The 21,199-nt window shown below is 32.1% G+C and overlaps 2 protein-coding genes and 1 long non-coding RNA gene across 4 annotated transcripts in view; 1 reads left to right on the top strand and 2 right to left on the bottom strand.

Moving 5' to 3' along the window:
* Positions 1-18,190, bottom strand: part of LOC139097900 (limbic system-associated membrane protein) — a 70,302-nt gene extending 52,112 nt beyond the window's left edge. For both annotated transcript variants that reach the window (XM_070649861.1, XM_070649862.1), the window contains exon 1: positions 17,899-18,190. In XM_070649861.1, the coding sequence (XP_070505962.1) occupies positions 17,899-17,959 (61 nt within the window). In that variant the 5' untranslated portion in view covers positions 17,960-18,190. The remainder of the gene's footprint in view (positions 1-17,898) is intronic.
* Positions 18,191-18,365: 175 nt separating this feature from the next.
* On the top strand, positions 18,366-18,777 carry LOC139097869 (uncharacterized). Its single transcript, XR_011545111.1, has 2 exons — positions 18,366-18,502; positions 18,599-18,777. It is a non-coding gene; the product is annotated as an uncharacterized lncRNA (long non-coding RNA).
* LOC139097868 (zinc finger protein 345-like) lies at positions 18,764-21,149 on the bottom strand. The gene is made up of 4 exons (XM_070649825.1): positions 20,950-21,149; positions 20,420-20,855; positions 19,683-20,055; positions 18,764-19,616 (listed from the first exon to the last, which is right to left on the bottom strand). Exons 1-4 carry the CDS (start codon positions 21,055-21,057, stop codon positions 18,881-18,883), a joined length of 1,653 nt encoding a protein of 550 aa, XP_070505926.1. The 5' UTR covers positions 21,058-21,149; the 3' UTR covers positions 18,764-18,880.
* Between the last annotated feature and the right edge of the window lie 50 nt (positions 21,150-21,199).

The following is a 21,199-nucleotide window of genomic DNA, read 5'->3' as shown; positions in this document are numbered from 1 at the left end:
AGAACCCCAAACTGTCCAAATTCCTGACTACCTCCTGCACATAACATATTATCGAAGAAAAAGCCAAATGTGACAATTTCTATTGAGTGACAATTTAATGCTGTGGCATGTCAAATTAGTGAAAAAAATATTTGTATCTTTTGCTACCTTTTAAACTTAATGTAAATCTCTTGCTCACGGGATTTTGAAATGAGGCGATGATTTTGTGTAGAAAAATTTCTCGTGTCGCGTTAGATTTTTTTCAAATCTCACTTCTGATTTTGTTTTTGACAATTTCGTGGTGATTTACAGGTTGATTTTTTTATGTTTGGGATTATTCTTGTCGAATATATGCAACAATATATTTATTTTGACTGTTTTCGTCTGCGATGTTGATAAATTTGGGAATATGTATGAAATTATGCTTGTATGTTGAATAATATCTAAGTTATGATAAAAACTAGATGAAATTAATGTTATAGCACCTGTTTCTATTGAGTCACATGCTAAATTAAGTTTGAAAATTATAAAAAGATTGCTGCCAAATTCTTATTAACTGCCATACAAATTGCAGCTTGAATGTCATGTGGCCATCATCTAGCTTTTCAGATCATTAAGATCCAGAGCTACGCTGCGGCGTTTCGTGGCTTTTAATTGATTTCCAAGTGAGAGTGCACCAGAGCATAGCAGATTAATCTGAGGAAGGGGTCATCAAGAAAATGTGGCGGAAGGTAGTAAACTGCAGAAGGTGAAGTTGACAGAAGCCACATTAAACGGCTTTTGTCAACTCTGATCTATAGCTTAAAGTGGGATCAGAAACACTACTTTAATAGCATTACTTGCTTTACCCTAAAAAATAAGGCTATGAGTTACCCGTTACTTCATATGATTCGAAAAAGGACAAGCAATTGGTAGACCAAAAAGCTAATGGGATTGCTGTGTGAGCAACTATTCAAAAGTGCTCAGAATAAGAAACTGGCAGAAGTTATCTAAAGACAGATCCAGCTTTAGACGAATTCTAAATTCGGCAATAGGCCCCCGTGCGCCTTCGTCAAGGAAGTAAGTAAGTAGTAGTACAAGCAATTGGAGGTTCAGTGTTGCAATAACTATATACCGAAGTACGAATTTATCCCCCTGGGCCCCCACTGAGTCACTTACAAGTCACAAAAATCCGGAAAAACAGTTAAAATTCTTCAAAGTAGATGTATCAAAGTAAAAACATCGACACAGGAATATCCGCAAAAACACAAATTTAATCATAAAAATTCTTAAAATTCCTTTAATTACGAAAAATTGCTTAATTCGTTTCATCTCTGATGACTCTTTGAACTTCATTTTTTTAAAAAAATACATCTACAAAAAAGCAAAACTTTTCTGTGCTCCAACTAGTGAAAATCACATGTTGAGATCTCTTCCTCTATACAATTCCAGATAGCATTGCATCACAAATGTTTTGAAAAATGATCAACATTGAAAAATGTAGGAAAATTTTTCATGCACAGACGAAAAGTTTATTTATTTTGAAAAAATTGTACGAAAAAAAAGGGAAAGGAAGAGATTCTTTTTTAATATTTTCTACGAAGTGCTTATTTTTATTCCAATCGTACGATTTATTTAACATTTTGAATGACCCAAATTTTTTATGTATCATTCTCACACTATTTGTGTGTATTCCTAAGATTAAGAAGATGAAAAACTGCAACCGCACATATATTTTAATTTTATTTGAGCTAGAAAACAGCATCAAACGAATGTGTGACCCAGTCAGCACATTTTACGCAATGTCAATGTGACATTTGATGACGACATGATGATAGCTTTTGGTAGGAATTTTGGGATTTAAGATATCAGAGGTGTTTTATGTGTTTATGAAGATCTGCAACCTGTGTGCCGCGACACCTATGAGCTGCAGGTCATGAACCGTGTGCCGTTTGCAGTTTTAGCCAATAATTACAATCAGGGTGTGTCGCGGCACACATTTTGCCCACCACTGAACTACACGTTGATTATGATTATGAAACCATTTCTTATACCGCTCGGGCTATACAGCATACAGTTTAATGGCATTTCTCAAAAACTTTTTTCTTCTCTTTTTCAAGTGACAATTTCTCAAAATTTTCTGCTTCAGCATTCAATGAGGACATGCATAAATTCCAAAAGCGACAAACTTATAAACTGTTATTTATTATTATTGACAGCATAGCAAAATGCATGATAAACATGATTTTCTATGGTTATGTATATATACAGCAACAAAAAAATATTCAATGACATGGCTCATTAAATCACATTTTCACCAACTATGCACATCATGAATTGTTAATGAACTTTAATTTCACTATTTTTTCTAGAGCAGCTGCTCGGAAGGTATACATGCACACATTTCTATCTATCTATTTACAATTGAATCTAGAGATGCATTTGTGTGTGCATCTTCTTCATCTTTCCTTATGCAATATCAAGTATCAAATTCCCCGAGTTTTGTGTGTTCTTGGGGTTTCCTTTTGTCTGTCTTACTTCTTTTTTTAAAGCTTCGCTCTGTGATAGAAAGCGAAAAAATGCTCAAGAACAAAAGAAATCGAGACGACATGAGACATTAAGAAGAAGGAAAGGTGCAACATTTTTTTTATCTCTCTATTATGGGAATGTATGCCTAGAAGGCATAGCATAGCATAGCATGGCATGGCATGGAGGCGATGGAGATCACAATATTAAATGCTTGTGCACATTCTTATCTCACGAGAATCAAATTTTTTGTGTGCTTGTCTAGATCAGGGGTGGACAACCTTTTAGTTTTCGCGGGACACTTAAGTGATACGCCACGACCGAAACCCTACATGGTATACAGTTCATGGCAATTTCAGCAAACTAGTGTGCCGCGGCACATAGGTTACCCACCACTAGTCTCCATGTAACGTGATTTCATGTGTGTCTCTATTATTATTACATTTTATGATGCAAGCATAAATCTCATACATAGAATGTAATTTTCATAAACAGTAAATCTTCTTGTTCTTACAAGTTTCTCTTTCGATTGCATGATGGAAAAATGAAAATAAAAAAAAAAATCTTTGTGTCTATTTGTTTTGTAATTTAAACACCAGGTTCACAACATCTCATTATAATTCTCTGCTTTTTTGTTCTTCTTATTCTATTTATTTTTGCTTAAAATGATGTAATATACATTAGCAGGGTTGGATGTCAAGGTGATCAGTGATCTTTGCCGGAAATCACATTACAACCGATTGGTCATGAGGGGCCATCTGGGCATGAGCCAGACCATGAGCCAGACCATGAGCCAGACCATGAGCCAGACCATGAGCCAGACCGTGAGCCAGACTATGAGCCAGAACATGAGCCAGACCATGAGCCAGACCATGAGCCAGACCATGAGCCAGACCGTGAGCTAGACTATGAGCCAGAACATGAGCCAGACCATGAGCCAGACCATGAGCCAGACCGTGAGCCAGACCATGAGATGGACAAAAGCTAGATCATGAGCCTGGGACTGGATCGTCAGTCATTTTTTTAGCGTGTGCCTTCCGTTTAAATGAAGTCATTTCAATGCCTATTATGTTTAAAATTCACAGCAGTTCCAATCCATTTTAGCAATGCTAAAAATCTGTTTACAATATTCCTCATCAATTTACATTCCCAAAGATAAACACATCAGAATGTAGCTCAGGCGATGAACACTTATGTAAAACACAACATTAACTTCCATTCAAATAGAAAGCATAATTACAACCAACTCTGAGCAGCATACACAAAATCTAATATGTTGCGTGAGTGAGAAAGATAGAGAATACGATGAGCTGGATACATAAATAGTGAATGCTCCATGCTTCATCAACAGAATTTACACAATACTAAATGCTATAAAAAAAATCTTTGAAAAGTAAATAAAATTCCATTTCACTTCGGAAGTTTGAATATGTTCCTCATAGGCATGTACAACAACATTTTAAAATGTATGTAAACTTTAGTCACATGATGCATCATTTGTGAAGCGGAAAAGAACTGGAAGGTATTGTCATGCATAGTAATAATTGATAATAATTGAAGCTGCTTGAAATTTCACACTACGGAACCAGACAGTATTAACCCTAAAAAATTGCATTCTATTACTTTAATTAACTGCAAATTCTCTCCTTCCGGCAGTGTCATTGTCACCCTTTTTTTCAGTTCCATGAAAGTGATTTCATATGATCGAAATGGGATTAATAGAATTTTAATAATTTCTAGAGATTTCCTCAATGCAGAATTCAATTTCATCCCCTTAATAGTGCATTACACGCTCCTCAATCAATTTCCTCATACATTTTTTACCTGACTAACTTTATGCATGAATGTTTCGTTTTCCAAAACACGAACATACAGCATTTCATTCAATTTTTAAACGTTTCTCTTATTTCATGCTCTTCAGGAGTCTTTGTCCGAGAAGCACAAGGTTTTTGTGGTAGTCAGGTAGTGGCCACGGTGCATCCAATTGGCGTCATGTTAGCTGTCATGAAAATTGTCATTTAGATGGCATATAGCAGCCAATTAAATGCCATATAGCAGTAAATTGAATACCATAAAGCAGCTACTTAGATGCCATAAAGAAGCTACTTTGACGTCATTTAGCAACCACTAAACGGCCATGAATAATTTATGCCGGCCGGATCTTTATTTTAAATTTTTAAAACTGTTTGTACAAGAATTTTGCTATGGTTACTCCTAGAACCGGACATTGCTGTGCTAGTCACACCAACACATGCATAATTTATAAAGTAAAATTTTGTTATGAATAAAAGGAAACTTTAAATCTCAAGGTGAATACAAACTGCATACAAATTTCTAATTGTTCCAAACGCCTGATGCATATCTTGCACATTTTCGAAACAATACTTAAAAATATGGAACAAATGGCAGGTAAAAATGTTTAAGGAATAGAAAGGAGCAGCTTTGTGTAGCTCAACAAAATATTTTCAATTTTTTTATGTTGTACGGCATTTATTGTTATTATTTATTATTAGTTTCCTCTACTCTTTTATTATTTATGTGGTGCTAATCAAGAGAAATTGGATTTATATGCACAAATCAGCATTTTGTGTGTTTAGGGAAGTGTTAGGAGTCAAAGAAAACAGTAAGAACATGGCATAAGTAGATGATGGATCTGCTGTTTTTTATGCATTGTCTATCCTTTTTTTAAAAGAATTTCTCGGAACCAAATTATAAAGAATACAAATACAGTAATAATAATCATCATCTACGAATAACCGAGTAAATAAGAGAGATCGAAGGATCTATGATGGTGAGGGATAGATAAATTCACAGCATGACTACTTGTAGACGAATTAAGAGTCTCATCAGCCTCTCAATTTTCAAATATATATCTCTAAGTAATTTATATGTGAACAAGGAGCGCCAGCCAGGTTTCTTAAATTTTCGTTCATGACAATGCAGAAAATTTTCTCAAGTCGATTGCACATTTTTTAAGGTATTGGGAAGTTTGAATGGCAGGAATGGTACATTTATGCCTAAGAAGCATTTTGGGACCGTACCGTTGACTTATTACGTTTCAGAATATCGAAGTTTTTTCAAAAATGATCAATGGAACTCTAGGAATTTCCATTGTTTAAATCAGGTTTAACACCCCCTGCAGAACGGAAGTCTGCATAAAAGAACATCGGCAAAAGGTGACATCCTACGACAGGAGCCACTGACAAAATGTGCCAACCTGCAGAAACAGTAATTCGGCAGGCTTTCACTGAATATTTCTATCTATATACCAACACTGCCCCACCAACCCCTTAAAGTAATAAGTGAACGGCTCTTTTCAGCTGTCTCCATAATCAGTCATAACTGAAAAATCTCATGAATTTCATATAAAATCCATTAATTTCGGTCCATAAAGCATCAAAAATTTTAATCGTTTCCATTCCAGTCTGAATTCTCTACATTTTCGCGATGTTGATCACGTAATTTTGATAATTATTTGCGAACATACTTCAAAGGTTCAATTAACAAATTCATATGATCTAAACAATCTGCGAAAAATTGTGCGTAATGTGTGTTTACAGCAAGAATTTTGTTTACCAAACCCCGTACATTAAGAGCTGCAAATTGGCAAATATCGATCAGCAAATATGACCCCCAATATGTCATAATAACAAGCTGTTAATAATCTGTAGATCAATTAACCTCCCAAAATGAACTCAAATGTGTATTCTTTCGTAAAAAATGACATGATTGAAGAATCTACCACTTTTAAGTGTATGGGATGATGATCCCTTAGGATAAGAAGACACACACATAAAAATCAAGAGCAGTAACATAAAAAATCCAAACAATTCTATTAAATACTTCGAGCTGAGAGTCTTATTCACATTTTTCAATAAATCAATAGGGTCGAGTTTGCTGAAAAAAATATTGTTTTTAGTTCTATGGGCGCCCCGTGACTATTTAAGTGACTAATAAACAGTATAAAATATTGTATGCTGTGTGAAATTTTAATAATTGTAAGAGTTCCTTACGAAAACACCATAAATTGTCTTTTAAATGTATCGACGTCATTCACTAAAGTGAAATTTTTTTCATTAAATAAATTGAATGGGAATTAGAAGACAGTATTTGGATGGGGTAGACAGAGAGACCACGCGGACATGCGAAAATATTTTCATTGTTGCTCATTTTCAGTCATGAATTATCAGGGTTAATGGCAGCGACCCCTTTTTCTATTTTGGATAGAACAAAAATATTTCAAAGTCACACACACAGGAGTATAGAAAGTCATAATTATATACAGTAAAACGGTAGTAATTCCAGTTTATTTATTGAATAAGATTTAAGAATTTGACTTTCTCACATGTTCATGACTTTCTTTTAATGTGTTATGCATTTCAAAAGGGAAGTCCCGAGCACAAGGGATTTTTTAATGACCTTCATCCTTATAAATCACACGATGAATAGGAAACTTTGGTACAGGCTTATAATTTATGCATTTCTCATTTGTTATACAGTAATTTTTCTACAGTTATGTGAGTCATTATGAAATCTCATGTACATCACAATTTCTACACATTGAGATCTTCATATTTGCTTAATGACTAATAATAATGCTGCTTGTTGCTGCTTTATGAATGACACACATGAAGATTCTAGACTAAGAGTAGCCACTGATGTCATTATTGCGCATTGTTTGATGATTGAATAAGATTTTCCGGATCTTGAGTTTATAAGGTTATTGACGAATGAAATTAGAATTTAGATGATGATTGCGGTACTTAACATGGTGACTCATTGAAATCTTAACTAAATAGACAATTTTGAACAGAATTTAATGAATAAATGCTTGAATTTCTAATAGAATCTCATTTATTTTATAACGTTCATTTGAGATTTGAATAATACTTATTGTACTTAGTTGAAAACCCCTTTCAGTCTGTTTTTGAACTCGGATGAATAAACATTTCATTTATTTGTAAATCCATAAGGAAATAGCTACATTTACCACAATTACAATATAAAGCCAGATCCAGCAGCATCAATCTTAATCCCACCCAAACTGTACAGAAATCGAACACCAATCAAACAAAGAATGGTGCTAAAATGTCAATCGTTCCACTTTAAATGCAGTTCATCTTCATAATTGTAACAATATGAGTGATGATGATCGTAAGATGAGAGTACAACTAGTCCGATTTATTAATAATTCTCATACCCGCACATTCTTACTTAAATTACATTCTTTCATGGCAATCAGCTGAGATGAAAAACTTCAATTAAAATTGTATCAATTGATCTAATATGTATTGTGTGCAACGCGTGATTATGATCGTCAATTAAAGTCAAAGAAATGAGGAGAAATACAACTGTGAAGACAATTTCATTCTAATTTAAGTAAAAATTGAAGTCATTGCGTCGTTAATGAAGCCCGATAATATTATTTCCTATAAATCAATACTTTCTCTATATCGTCATCTTGTTACTGTGTTCAATAGTGTGTACATAAACTTCAATGATGATGATGATGATATCGAGTTTTTTTCCACAATTATGATTCATCCAATGCCAATGACAAATCAACAACATTTTTTCATGGCCCATGAGAATGTCTTAGATACATATCTGCCCTATTCTTACACTCGGCTTGTTGAACAATTCCTTAACATAAATCATATTACATGCAATTCGTTGGATTTAAGAACTTTTTTTGAATAAATAATAACAAACTGTAAAAAACGAAAGGGAAGGCCCGTCACTGCATTTTCCATGGTTGAGTAATTTGCATCTTATATCAATAACAATTGTGTTTCGTCTAATAAAAATTCATATTTTGCCTTTTCGTCGAGTCATGGTTAATGGAATTAAAATGGAAGCGCTTTTTTGTTAGTTTATGTGATTTTTTAATTTAAATGCACTAAAAATGAAATTGGAGGAATGGCACTTATGAGTCATATTTTAATTTTGCATGAATTTTATTGTACACCTAAATATGCAGCTCTAAACTGTGTCGGTCGATAAATCAAAAGTCATAATGTGGAGCTAAAGTTTATGGTGCAATTGTCGGGGAATTTTAACAGTTTATAGTCCTAATTATTTTAAAAAGGAACTATGATTGGTTTTTGGATTTATGAACAATTAAAGCAGTTCCTGAATTGGTTCTTAACATTTCAAATCTCAAGCCGGATAATGAAAAATTGAGGTTAATTCTTAACAAGGATCTCATGATTTTGTATAACAAGGGCCAAAGCAACAACTTCGAAGTCCATTATAAGCTAGTGTCAAGGAGAATCTCATCTATATGACACGGAGTCATGGAACATCCTGTTGCGGACGAGCACACGATATGTGCCTTTAAGAGGAAGATTCTAAAAATCATCTTTGGACCTAATAAGGAAGGGGACGTCGATGGGTTAGACTTGTTATAAGAAGAACTAAAAGAAGCTACTTTAATTAAAGGCATCAAGTCTGTCTTTGTAAATGGCAATAGGTCTCGAGGATGTCCAAAGAATTCATGGAAGGAAGATGTTGACAGAGACAGTTTTGCTTTTGATATTGGAAATAGGCAAGTGATAGTCAGCAATATGGATAGTTTCAGACTGCATCTGAAGTATGCCATGGATCACAATTGATCGAAGGAATGGAGATAACCTATCAAGAAATGTGGCAACCAGCCATACAAAATGAACACTCTCCATTCCACCCATCATAAATTTCCAATTCAACGAAAGTAATAAGTTTATTATTTTTTATATATGCACAGTTTTCCACGACATTATTACAGCTTTTCCCTAATTTATCATCAATTTATATTTTTATCTTCAACTTTTCCGTCATCGCATTATTTGTTTATTTTTTGTGACTGTGTCAGAATGCAGATCGAGACACAATAATATACATAAAAGTCAGTCATGGTTTAGTTCATTGAACTCGTCGCATGGTTAATGATGATGATGTATATGTACATAGAATTTTTCGAGCCAACATGCACCCCCATAGTTTTTCCATTTCATGCTCAAAAAATATTTGTTTTTCTTGTTCTATCCCATATATTACTTGATTCTTTTGTCGGATGGATTTTAATGCAAATTTATTGCCAAAAAAAACTTTGTTGCTGACTTTGGAGGCTTTTGACCCCTCTTGGACAGTAAAAAATGAGTAAACATAAATTATTGGATGTGCGTTCATCATTCGATTGTTTTTCATTGTCGCTATAAATTCACGGTTGATAACTTATTCATACATATATGCTAACATATACGCTATGAGAATAGAATCATTATTTTTTCTGCTATTTATTCAAATTATTATTTCATTTTTTCGTTTAAAAACTGTTATCGTCGCCGTGTGTGTTTTTATTGCCAAGTTAAATATTTAACTCACTTTGCATAAATAATAATGTTGTAATTATTTGTTCATCGTGAAAGAATTCCTTTCGCAATATCCAGTGATGAGCTTAAAACTATTTTTTCTTGTAAGAAAATTCTCGGTCGATGTAAAAAGCGTTAAATAACGGCTGACTTGTCGGATATGGGGTATTGATGTTGTCATGTGAGTCAAGGAACGTTAGATTATTCCAGTTGTGGACAACCTGTGTGCCGCGGAACACTGACGTTCCGACAAAACTATTTAGTATAATCCCATGAATTATATGCCATGAGCAGTTCCGGTTGAGGCTTACCTTCAAGATATGCCTCGATACACAAAAGGTTATCCACCACTGGAATGTTTTAATAAACATCCTAGTTTACAACTCCATTAAGAAATATCTAATATTTGAACAATTTTTTCGATTTCAGTAACCTTTGGATATTTTCCAAAAGTGAAAAAATTTCATTTAGATTTCAACTTTCGAACAATTAACATCATTCAAAATTTTCTTCGAAATCTAAGTACATCCGAAGAGTTCAGGAAGTAACATCCATCAAAATTCAATAGAAAAATCCACAAAATCATCATGAGTTGCAAATCAAATTTAAAATCATCTCAATCGTGCTGTTATCCACCTTGCAAACCAATTTGCATTAAACCATCACCATCAAGTGGCTGCACATGTCCACTAAATCCGAAGAAAATCATTACACATCAAGTATGCGGACCTGTTGTACCATATTGTGGACCAGCACTTAGTCCACCAGCTCAATATCTCTATTGGAGTAATCGACCGCTCATCACTTATACAAGCACTGACGAGGTCAAGTACAGTTGGAACTTGAAGAGAAGAACGGCAAATATTCCCGATATTTGGTATGAGGAGATGTATGACAAAAATGGATGTAGATACTTTTGAAATTAAATTTTGATGAAATAAAAATAAAATAAAGTCTGTGACTTCATTGATGATCTCTTAAAGTAAATTTGTCATAACTATTAGGAACTGCCAATTTACAGAAAATTATTATTCATAAACTGTTTGCAAATCACTTAAGAATTTATTTCGTTTCTTATCTGCGACTCATATTAATTGTCCACTCATTTCGGTAAAATTTCCACAATTGTGACTCATGATTGTGCTTGATGGATATAATACTAACTGCGAATTAGTCAGTGAAAGCTTCCGATTTAAATAATTGTTTAAGTAGCTAGATATTTGGAAATGATTAATAAAATATATTATTATCGACTTGTTGAATATATGACTTGAATGACTAACAAGTCGAGAGACTTTACATCATCAACATCAATGTTATGATCCTCTCCATATTTCTGTTCGTTTTGCATCGCGTGACGAATTAAAATTCAAATGGGCCCCCATGCAACGGATAAAATTATGTATACAAAATACACTTGATGCACAGATAAAGGAGTTTGATGCACAAGGAATTTGACAGAGTTCTTAGAATATTCAACTCATCCGGTCACCTTTAAATAAAGAAATCTTTTTGTCTTGCATACATGCGCCAGTCATAATTAAAGAGAATAAACTTGATCTTTTCAAAAAAACCTTTTTTCCTCTTCTTTGTTTACTGAGATAGAGAGAAAAATTTTCTTTTAATTCAATTTTTTACGGCACTCAAAAGCTAGAAGACATATCAAAAATATGGTATATGCCCATTCTTAAGAAGATTAACATTTCTTTCTCGTAGTGTTTTAAATAAATAAATACATAATATTAAAGTTTAAAAAGAGAAAGATTGAATGCCTTATCATTTTTGATAGCCATAAATGAGTTTAATTCCATTAAAATATAAATTTCAAACAATTAAAATCAGTTGGATAATTTTTTTGAAATTTCTAAATTTCCAAATCAAATGATGCGAAAATTCAAATTAACCGTTAAAGCCGCATGATCTCACAAAAGTTCACACCTTTATGACATTAAATTACATTGAGAAAGTAACATATTCTCACAATAAAAAATCATGCTTGACGGGTGGCATAATACATAATCTTATGTATCATCAATAGAAATCTTCGACAATAAAACACATAAAATATTGAAGAGAAATCATCTTAAATTGGTGAATATTTCCATGTCAATCAATTGGAAATCGAAGAGAAATAATAATAATATTCAGCTTCAAACGATTATTGTTATCAGCATAAATAAAGCAACATAAATAAATTAATGATTATAAAAATTCACTTTATGTTGCACGCTCAGCGTAGAGAAAATTGAAATTCATGAACTTTTAACCCGTCCCAGTAAACTGTAAGCGCCATTTAGAAGAGATTAAATTAAGAAACTCGTAGGAAAAATGACATTTAAATGCAGCCGTAAAGCTCTAATTGAATTCATATGACTAGAGTTATGGCCTGATGTAATTCCAGTAGAATTCTTAATTAAGTAATTCATTGTGGATTTTTTAAATTCTAAACTGGCATGTGAGATAATGAAATTGAAAGCCAAATATGTAGTAAGGTACAATAAGAGTTAGAAATCAGATGCAATAAATAACCTTTGAATAATATTTACATGGGAGACACTTGGTTGCCAAGAAAAACATTACTGTTACTACTAGCCGTTTGTGCCAAAAATTTTATGACCTACTAGATGTTTTTTTTATGAGATTTTTTTAATCCTTGAAGATTTATACTTTTTAGATGATTCCAACCATTACGTTAATTGTGTTTTCATATGCTTATATGTGATATATGCATTGTTGAGTTATGAACGGGAAGTTAAATGGGTCAAAAGAGTTTTGATATAAAGTGGCAAGGAATCAATTGTTTTAACGGTCATTTGAGATTTGAATAATATTTATTGCACGTAGTTGAAACCCCCTTTTCATACAAAATTCAATCTGTTTTGAACTCCAAAGAATAAACATCATTATGAATTAATAAAATTACATTTGAGGAATTGTGTTGCCTTGGTAAAATACCGAACGTAATAAGTAAGCATCCCCTAAACTAAACTATATTTTAAAAATGAATCAAATGAGTCACGTCAAATAAAATGAAGCTAATGGTATTTAAGATGCAATAATGAAGCGAAATAGCTCATAATTTTTAAAATAATTAATTAAAGAGCACTGCTTACTTTGTTGACAATTCAATTTTTATAAAAATCTGCTAATACTAATCAAAGTAGACTTTGAAAAATTTTCATAATCAGCAAATTAAAAGTCATTTACTTATTCAGCAACTCGTGTAAGCTGAGATTCTAAATAAATTACTAATTAAATTCATAAATATCTGTGAGTAATGCAAAAATATTGCCAAGTTAATTAATTATTCAATTTGATATGTGAGGATGGAAAACAAAATTTTCATTCCAATCCAAAAAATGTAAGCAACATTAATTTTGTTCTAATTTTCTCTTTACTTTCCATTCAATGCTACTATGTATGCACATATTTATACCAATGTTTAATCACATCTCGCTTGATAGTTTACTTATATCGAGGGATAGGGAATAATTGTTATTTTAAAATGTTGATTGCTTTTTTTTTTTTGTTGAAAAACTGAAAATAAGTTTTTAAGTCTAACCAATTGTGTTTGTTTCATAATTAAAAAATTAAACAAGGGCATTAATTACATGTTTTTCAGTCCGCGCCAAGACTGTTCAATATGAATGTTTGAGCCGGAAATGCAGTTGTCAATTTTTTTGTTTCTTTCTCAATATTTTTCCTTAATAATATTAAATTATAATTAACCACGATATATTTATATTTACGTGAGATTCCGTTTGTAATTTATGCAACATTCTTTGGTTTGTGTTTTGTTTACGCTACTCGTGTTGTGTTTATATGCTTAAAAATTTTTGAATTCTTTGCCTATTGTTTAATTTAGAAAGAACTAAAGGGAGTTGTCCGTAAATACGGAAACTTAAAAACCTTCAGATGATTAAGATCCCGAGGTGCGCTAGGGCAATTCATGACAAATCGAAGGTGTGCCAGACCTCTGCACTCGGTAGGCCTACAGTTTACTACCAATTCTTAGATGTGCATTAAGAGTGAATTAGGTACCGAAGTACTAAACAATTCTCTATTTGATCTTTTGGATTCTCTACTTCCTTTATCTTAAAACATTTGTGCAAAATCCAAATCATATTGAGAATCTGCGGCAAACGCTTTACGTCATTTATACATAACCTCCTTAAGTTTCAGACGAAACTATTTAGCGATAAAAAATTTTTTCGAAATTATGTCGGAGCAACGAAGATGAGGAAGAGGAAAAAAATTAGCGAGCACTCAAAAAAACCATGTGTATTACATATCTACAGTCAATTCTCATTTAAATTAGGGTCTATCAACATTGTACACATTAAAAAAATCTTTATTCTGAGAAAAACATAAACCTCAAAATAATGTTCTTTATCTACATTATTGGGAAACCTTTGCTAGACAAGCTATGATGATTCTCCATGAAGAAGTCAAAAATTATTTTTGGAAAAATATGAAAAAATCATATACACTCATGCATTATTGTTTCCTACTTCATCTTCTGTTCTATTAAAAAATACAATGATTTTAAAATACCAAAATTTTCAATAGGATGGGGTTCATTTACTTATGACGTCAAGATCTTATGATAAGAATTGACATAAATTTTTTTAAAAACTAAGTTAAAAATTGCAAACTGATCAAAGTAAACTTGAAATCGATAAAAATCTATTAAAATTCACATGACATTTTTTTCTGCTGACACTTGTAAAGTATAACATTTCATACAAATTTCAATCGGTTCTCAACAAACTCAATTTGCAATTGTCAAATTTTTTATTTTTCGACATTATTTAAGAACGACCCAGGCATGCCTATGAGATCTATTTTATTCTTATTCCTCTAGACTCTTTTTTTACGAGAAACGAGAGATCATCGACGTGAATAAAATGCATTTTGAGAGGGCAATAGAATGCATTTAATGGTTTAATCTTTAAACACATTTTCTTAGGTCTTAGTTTAATCAACCTTCACTTTTGCTGTTCTGACATAAAGAAAATTTTTATGTCTGTCGTATATTTAGAGAGTAATCATGGATCAACTAGATGAGAATTGAATAAAGAATGCATTTATGGATTCGTGAAATGGCTATAAAAATTGTTAGTGCTGTTTTTTAGAAGATATTCTTACAGATTGGTTGAATTGAAATTTGAGAAAAGTAGGCTAGAATCGGTAACTGAAGTTGGTCGGAAAATTGTTGAGAATATGTCAACTGTCGTTTAATATTTAAATTATATTAACAACAACAATTAGTTGATTTTCCCCTTTTATAGTTGTTAGTCCCCTTCTTATAAATATTTAGTCTGCTCTGACCACTGAAGAATAAACATCGTTGTTATTAAATTACATCCGTGAGGAGTCTTTAATTAAACTTATTAATAAGTATTGTGGATCTACATTCCCAAAAAAACCTTGTCAACCAGTAAATTTTTCGCATTTTATAGCTCCAATCATCCATTAAAAACTTCGAAAGAGCCAAATCAATCATAAAAATGTATAGCAATTTTCATAATTAATGTCTATTTGAGGATAGATCAATAGCACAAGTCGAGGTCAGTGAAACAAAGAAGAAATTCTAGTGGGACGCTCCTTCATTTATACATATTGAAGCATTCGAATGCCGGAAAAATCTAATTTTCACAAAAAAATAAGCGAATAAGAGGAAAAAATTAATTGAATAACAGCAAAACAAAGACGAAGCATTCAATGCTTTTTTCTTTCTTTTTTTCTTTTACGAACATAAGCCACGCGAAATGATCGGATAAGGAAATTTGAATTTATAGTCAGTGGCGTATTGATGAGAGAAAAAAGGCAAAGATTAAGGGTGATTGAACCCGAATGCTGATGCATCACATGTGATTGAAACCTAAATTGCTGTGATGCGATGTCGACGCCTCTGTGCTATGTCTCTTACTCATCATAAATCGCGATGCCATCTGATATTGCACGGAATTTGCTTTCATTCATAAAATAAATAAATACCGAGGAAAATTGTTAATCTGATCCGGTCGTTGTGACTTAATCATGCAAAAATTAAAATGAGAACCTTTGGAGACATAAAATATGTTTTTACCTTTGCTTCATTATCATCTAAAGCACATGCAAATATTTTGGCGCTTTCTGGGAGTGGACATTGAATTAAATTTTATTTTCATGATAGCAAGTCATGAATACTAGTCACGTTGAGAACTGCTTTAAGATTCAGTATAGCAGAAAGACATTTTCATGTTTTGTCATGTTGACAGCGTATATATGCCAATATTATTAGTTTATCAATGAATTCAATCTCGTATTGGGATTAAGCATAAATGATATCTGGTAAGATCCTTTACAAAATCTGGTTCCAGTACCTTTTTTTACATTTTTCATTAATTTTCTATGGAATATTGATGAGTTCTATAGAGATAGGTTGCCTAGGCTGAGATTTATAGTCTCTCATCTAGAGATGAGTCACTTGTGTGACGTCATACCTAACTGCCCCTCATTGTATCACTCGGATTTCTGAATACCGTGCAGCATTTCATCGCTAATTGCTTCCATATGAATGCGCTATTATTTTTAGCCTTTGATGACTTTTTTTCCCATTGTTTTTTGGTAGGTCACAAAACCCGCTTAAATATGTGTTTACTTGGTGCCATAAAAAATACTTTTTGTGGACAAAAATGTGGGATTAATAAAAATAATTTTCAAAAGTTTCACAATACTTTATTTTTCTGATCCTACCATTTAACACAACATGTGTTTTATTATTGAGTAGCATTCTACCCGAAAAAATGTAAATGTTAATATTTCGTACGCGATCACATGGGAAGGGAAATGAGAATGAGAGGAAAAATTTGAGCGCGAAATAAAAATCGCAAGATGAGATCCGTTACTGCATAATTCTGCAGATTGTTACAATTTATTATATCAGTAATTAAAGAACTTGAATTAATGTAATCGGTATCCACTATATTATCAAGTGAATCGAATCTTTTATGACTACTTTCAACTAAAACGACATTACTGTAAAAATCTAATTTAATATGCTGTATAAGTCGCTCATATGCATAGAAATTTATATATTTTTCAGTAGAAAATAAATATAGTTTGTGAGACGAACTGAAGATGTTGATGATGATGATGAGAAGAGAAAATAGTCAAAACTAAGTTGACATTATCTTTGGATTATGTGCGGTGATTTTAAATTTGACTCATTAGATCTTCTGCGTAATTAATTTGTTGAATTTCTCAAAATTTCTATGAAAAGTCGTTAGATTTTAAATTTTGAACTTTTGTCAAAAATTTTGAACTATGAATTTCAAATTTTTGACAAATTTTAATTCTTTAAATTTGTCAAATTTTTGAACTTCAAATTTCAAACTTTTGAAAGTCGGTAAATTTTTAAATGTCCAAAATTCGTTAGAATTGCACAAATCACATAAAGCACTAAAGACACAATTAAATGCGCTGAAGACACAAAACTTAGTCATCTAATCACAATTTTTTCCACAAAACTTCTCTCAATAATGTCAGTACTTCAGACGAGCCACCGAGAAATGTCTCTAATGTTTCATTTCATTGAAAATCATGATTTTATACATTTTTTATCTCACAGAACTTGAGTGCTAGAAAAGAAACAAAAAGAATCGTCTCAAAGTGCTTGAAGGAGCACTTGATGATCTGTGTTTTTGGAAAATATAATTTAGAGTTGATCATATTTTGTTCATAGTGATTCAACTCACCGCACGCAATAAATACTTGGATGCTCATAAATATTTTTTATAAAGTTCTCATTTTTTTGCCCATGTTTTTTGTAACTTATTAAATTATACACAATTTTTCTTCTTGCCGTGTGCACGATATAGTTTCTTTGCTAGATGAGTTTAAAAATAGAACTTTTTGAAATGTCGCGATAAATAATAATGTTGCACATTGCAAATAACAAAAAAATTTATATTTCTCGTCTCTTACATCCACACCGATAGGCCGATTGAATAAATTTTCACATTTTTATGCGAAAAGGGCCGAGAAAAAAAATTAACACAAAAAAAGTCTAACTTACCATATTGTGTGATTAGCACAATGAAAAGTAATCCAATCGACATTAATAATTTTTTATCCATCTCGAATTTTTTATATTCTTTTTTTTTATTTGATTCCTCAATAAAATTTTTTTCTAGGTATAATCAAAATCTTATTATGCTTTAAGCGAATTATTTGATTATTTCACTTATTTTCTATCTCTTAATTCTTTCTTCTTTCAACACTGAAAAAACCAATCAACACTTATGTTAATATCTTCTGATATTATACCGCGAACGAATTTCTTCAACCGTTATGAGGTCCGTACTATGAGAAATCTCAAATGCAACTAAACATAAATCGCGAAATAAACTGATGAAATAAAGAAGTGGACCGTTGTTGAAAATGAAATTTAAAATTTCAAAAATTTTCTAACGGATTTTTCAGATTTGAATTTTCATCAAAATTTTACAGAGGTTGTCAGAATAATTTCGAACAGATTGCGACTTTTGAGATCCAGCAATTTAGAAAATTAATATACTTATTTAAAACCAAAGTAACACAAGACTCACATTTAAGATGCAAAAGAAAGGATTCAGCATTGGCAAATTCTTCAACAATATCTATTACGATGAATTCAAATGGTAAGAACGGAAATAAAATTGATTTATTGACATTCAGCATGAATTTTTGCAGAATTTTCCAATAATTTACAATAAATCGTCTCTTTTATGTTCTAGGAGTGTTGTAAAATCAATTTCCGCATTTATCCTGGGCGTGAGAATAGCAAAAGAATTCGTGGGAACAGAAATCATGCCAGCACTTCCACAATAAATAAATTATAATTAATTTAAGGTTCTCAAACATAACAAACAGCATAATTAGAAATTAATAAAAGATGTAAATTGTACGTTTAAAATGTATCTTTGCACTTTATTCGTCAAATTTCTCTTAAATATTAAACAATTACTTTCATTCAATTTATGTGTTCTGTGTGTGGTATATAAAAACAGTTCCAATCATTAATTCATATGCAATCTTAAGTGTTCGGCAATTTTGTCACTATCAAATTTAACTTCACATATTTCGCATTCAATGATGTCAGCTTCCTGATTATCATTGGTGTCATTTGTACTGACATAATGCTTTGTATGTTTCTTGTGATTTTTAAGTGCTTTAGACGAATAAAATATCTTTCCACATGTCTCAAATTCACATATGAATTCCTCTGGATCATGCGAATTTTTATGCTCCCTCAATGACCGACGATCTTGGAAAGTTTCATTACAGTTGGGGTATGTGCATTGAAATTCCGTTTGTTCAATGTGAATCTTCATGTGTTCCTTCAATAGCTCCTGTGATTTAAAGTTCTTATTACAATATCCACAGTCGTATGCAAGAAAATCTTTGTGGGTTGCCTCATGTCTGTCCCTGCTGTCCATTTGTTTGAAAAATCTATCGCAATATCTACAAGGGAAATTTGTTCGATTTTGTGACGCATTCTTTGTTGTGGACGGTGAGGATGAAGAGTTGAAACTCGTATTATGTGACTGAATAATAATGGACTCAATTGGCGCTGGCTCTATTTTCATTTTTTTACTCGGAACTTCATTGTGTGTTGTACTACTGTCTTTGAACTTTCCAGCTTCTCTTTCCAACTTTCGCTTTTGAAACTGTACCGAATGTGAACTTCGTTCATGCTTACTTCTATTGCTACTTGATTTAAAAGCACTACTACAAAAATTGCAAATGTACGGTCTGTAAAGTAAGAGGAATTTTTCTTATTAGATTTTATGCTCATTATGCTCTTCATTGTTTTCATACCTATCATCACTGTGAACCTTTTGGTGATCCCTTAAACTACTTCTTGTTCTAAAGCTCCTTGTACATCCTTCATGATCGCAAACGAAAAATCGATCATCCTCATTAACTCCCGAATCTAACGGATCTACTTCCTTATATCTGGAATTTAAATCATGTACATTGCGGACTAGAGAATTGTTAGCTGTATTTAGTTGCTTCTCCAGCACACTTTCAATTTTCACTTCCAATTTCTTCAATCCTTCTTGAGCTTCGGCAGCTTTCATAGCATTTCTTTCTTTTGTGTGAATGCGTCTCTCATGCTTACTTCTATTACTACTTGATTTGAATGTTTGCGCACAAAAGTGGCAGGGAAATGGACGTTCATTGCTGTGGACTAAAATAATAAAAAAGTATGTAAATTAACGGTTTTTTATGATTTGAAAATTATGTTTTGATCTCAGCAACTCGATAAATTTTTAAAGTCAGATAAATGCACAATTTTTCAGGAATAGCATGTTCAATAAGCATAAATGCAATTAGAACTGTAATTTTCCTCTTTACAGAGTAGCTATTAAATGGAGTAACAGCAAAGTACTGGTTGATAATCAACAATGGAAAAAGTCACGCAATTTTAAGTCACAATTTCTGGTTCGGAATCTCGAATGGCCATCAATCGAACAAGGTCAGTCACCAAGACAACGTAAATACATAAGCGCATAATTTTCATGGCACACATAATAATAAATAAAATAGCTTACCTAAGTAATGATCCTTAAGATTCTTCCTTGCCTTGAATCGACTATCGCAACCTTCATGTGGACATTTGTATGGTTTATCATCACCCTTATGATGTTCTAAATGTTCCTGGCATTCCTCTTTTGAAGAGAATTCCTTAAAACAATACCTGCATTTTGATTGATCAGTTATGTCGAGTGCACTAAGTGCCGTATTACCCAAGCATACTTCCGGTATAAGTAAATCATTTAAATTAATTGAAGAATCCTCTTCATGCAATGATTGATCCAAAATTGAATCCATAAAATCCAATCCATCGTCCTCATTTTGTTCTTTTTCATCGTGATGATTTGGATTATCAAAGACATTAGCGAAAATTTCTAAGCATCGCTTCTTAAAATTAAATGATACTTTTAATTCCTCTATGCAAAAACTACATATCCCCTGTGAATCTTCAGGCTGCAATAGAAAAGCATAAAATAGAAATTAAGTAATTTTTATTTATCTAGTTGATTGAGCTATGAGGAAAAAAAAAAGTTCAATTTTAGTCTACCTGTGATAAATCCAAACAGCACACAAAATTAAACATTTCTAGTGTATCTCCTTCCAATATTTGTTCCACATCTCGTGATTTAGTGTTATTGCACGCCAGACAAATCATATTTCCTTATTCATAAATCGCAAAATTTACAAAAAAAAATTATCAAAAAAATTATTTTCTATTTTTGACGTACTATAGAAGTTTATGCTCGCACACAGGTTTATGTCTACTGAAATTTGAAACTTTATCTACCGTTGAAAAT

The sequence above is a fragment of the Chironomus tepperi genome, unplaced genomic scaffold (assembly GCF_022539635.2).
Source record: "Chironomus tepperi strain 1889 unplaced genomic scaffold, CSIRO-AGI_Ctep_v1 contig_441, whole genome shotgun sequence".
Classification (NCBI taxonomy): domain Eukaryota; kingdom Metazoa; phylum Arthropoda; class Insecta; order Diptera; family Chironomidae; genus Chironomus; species Chironomus tepperi.
The sequence above is the reverse complement of the archived record's forward strand: the minus strand, read 5'-3'. Positions and strand labels throughout refer to the sequence as shown.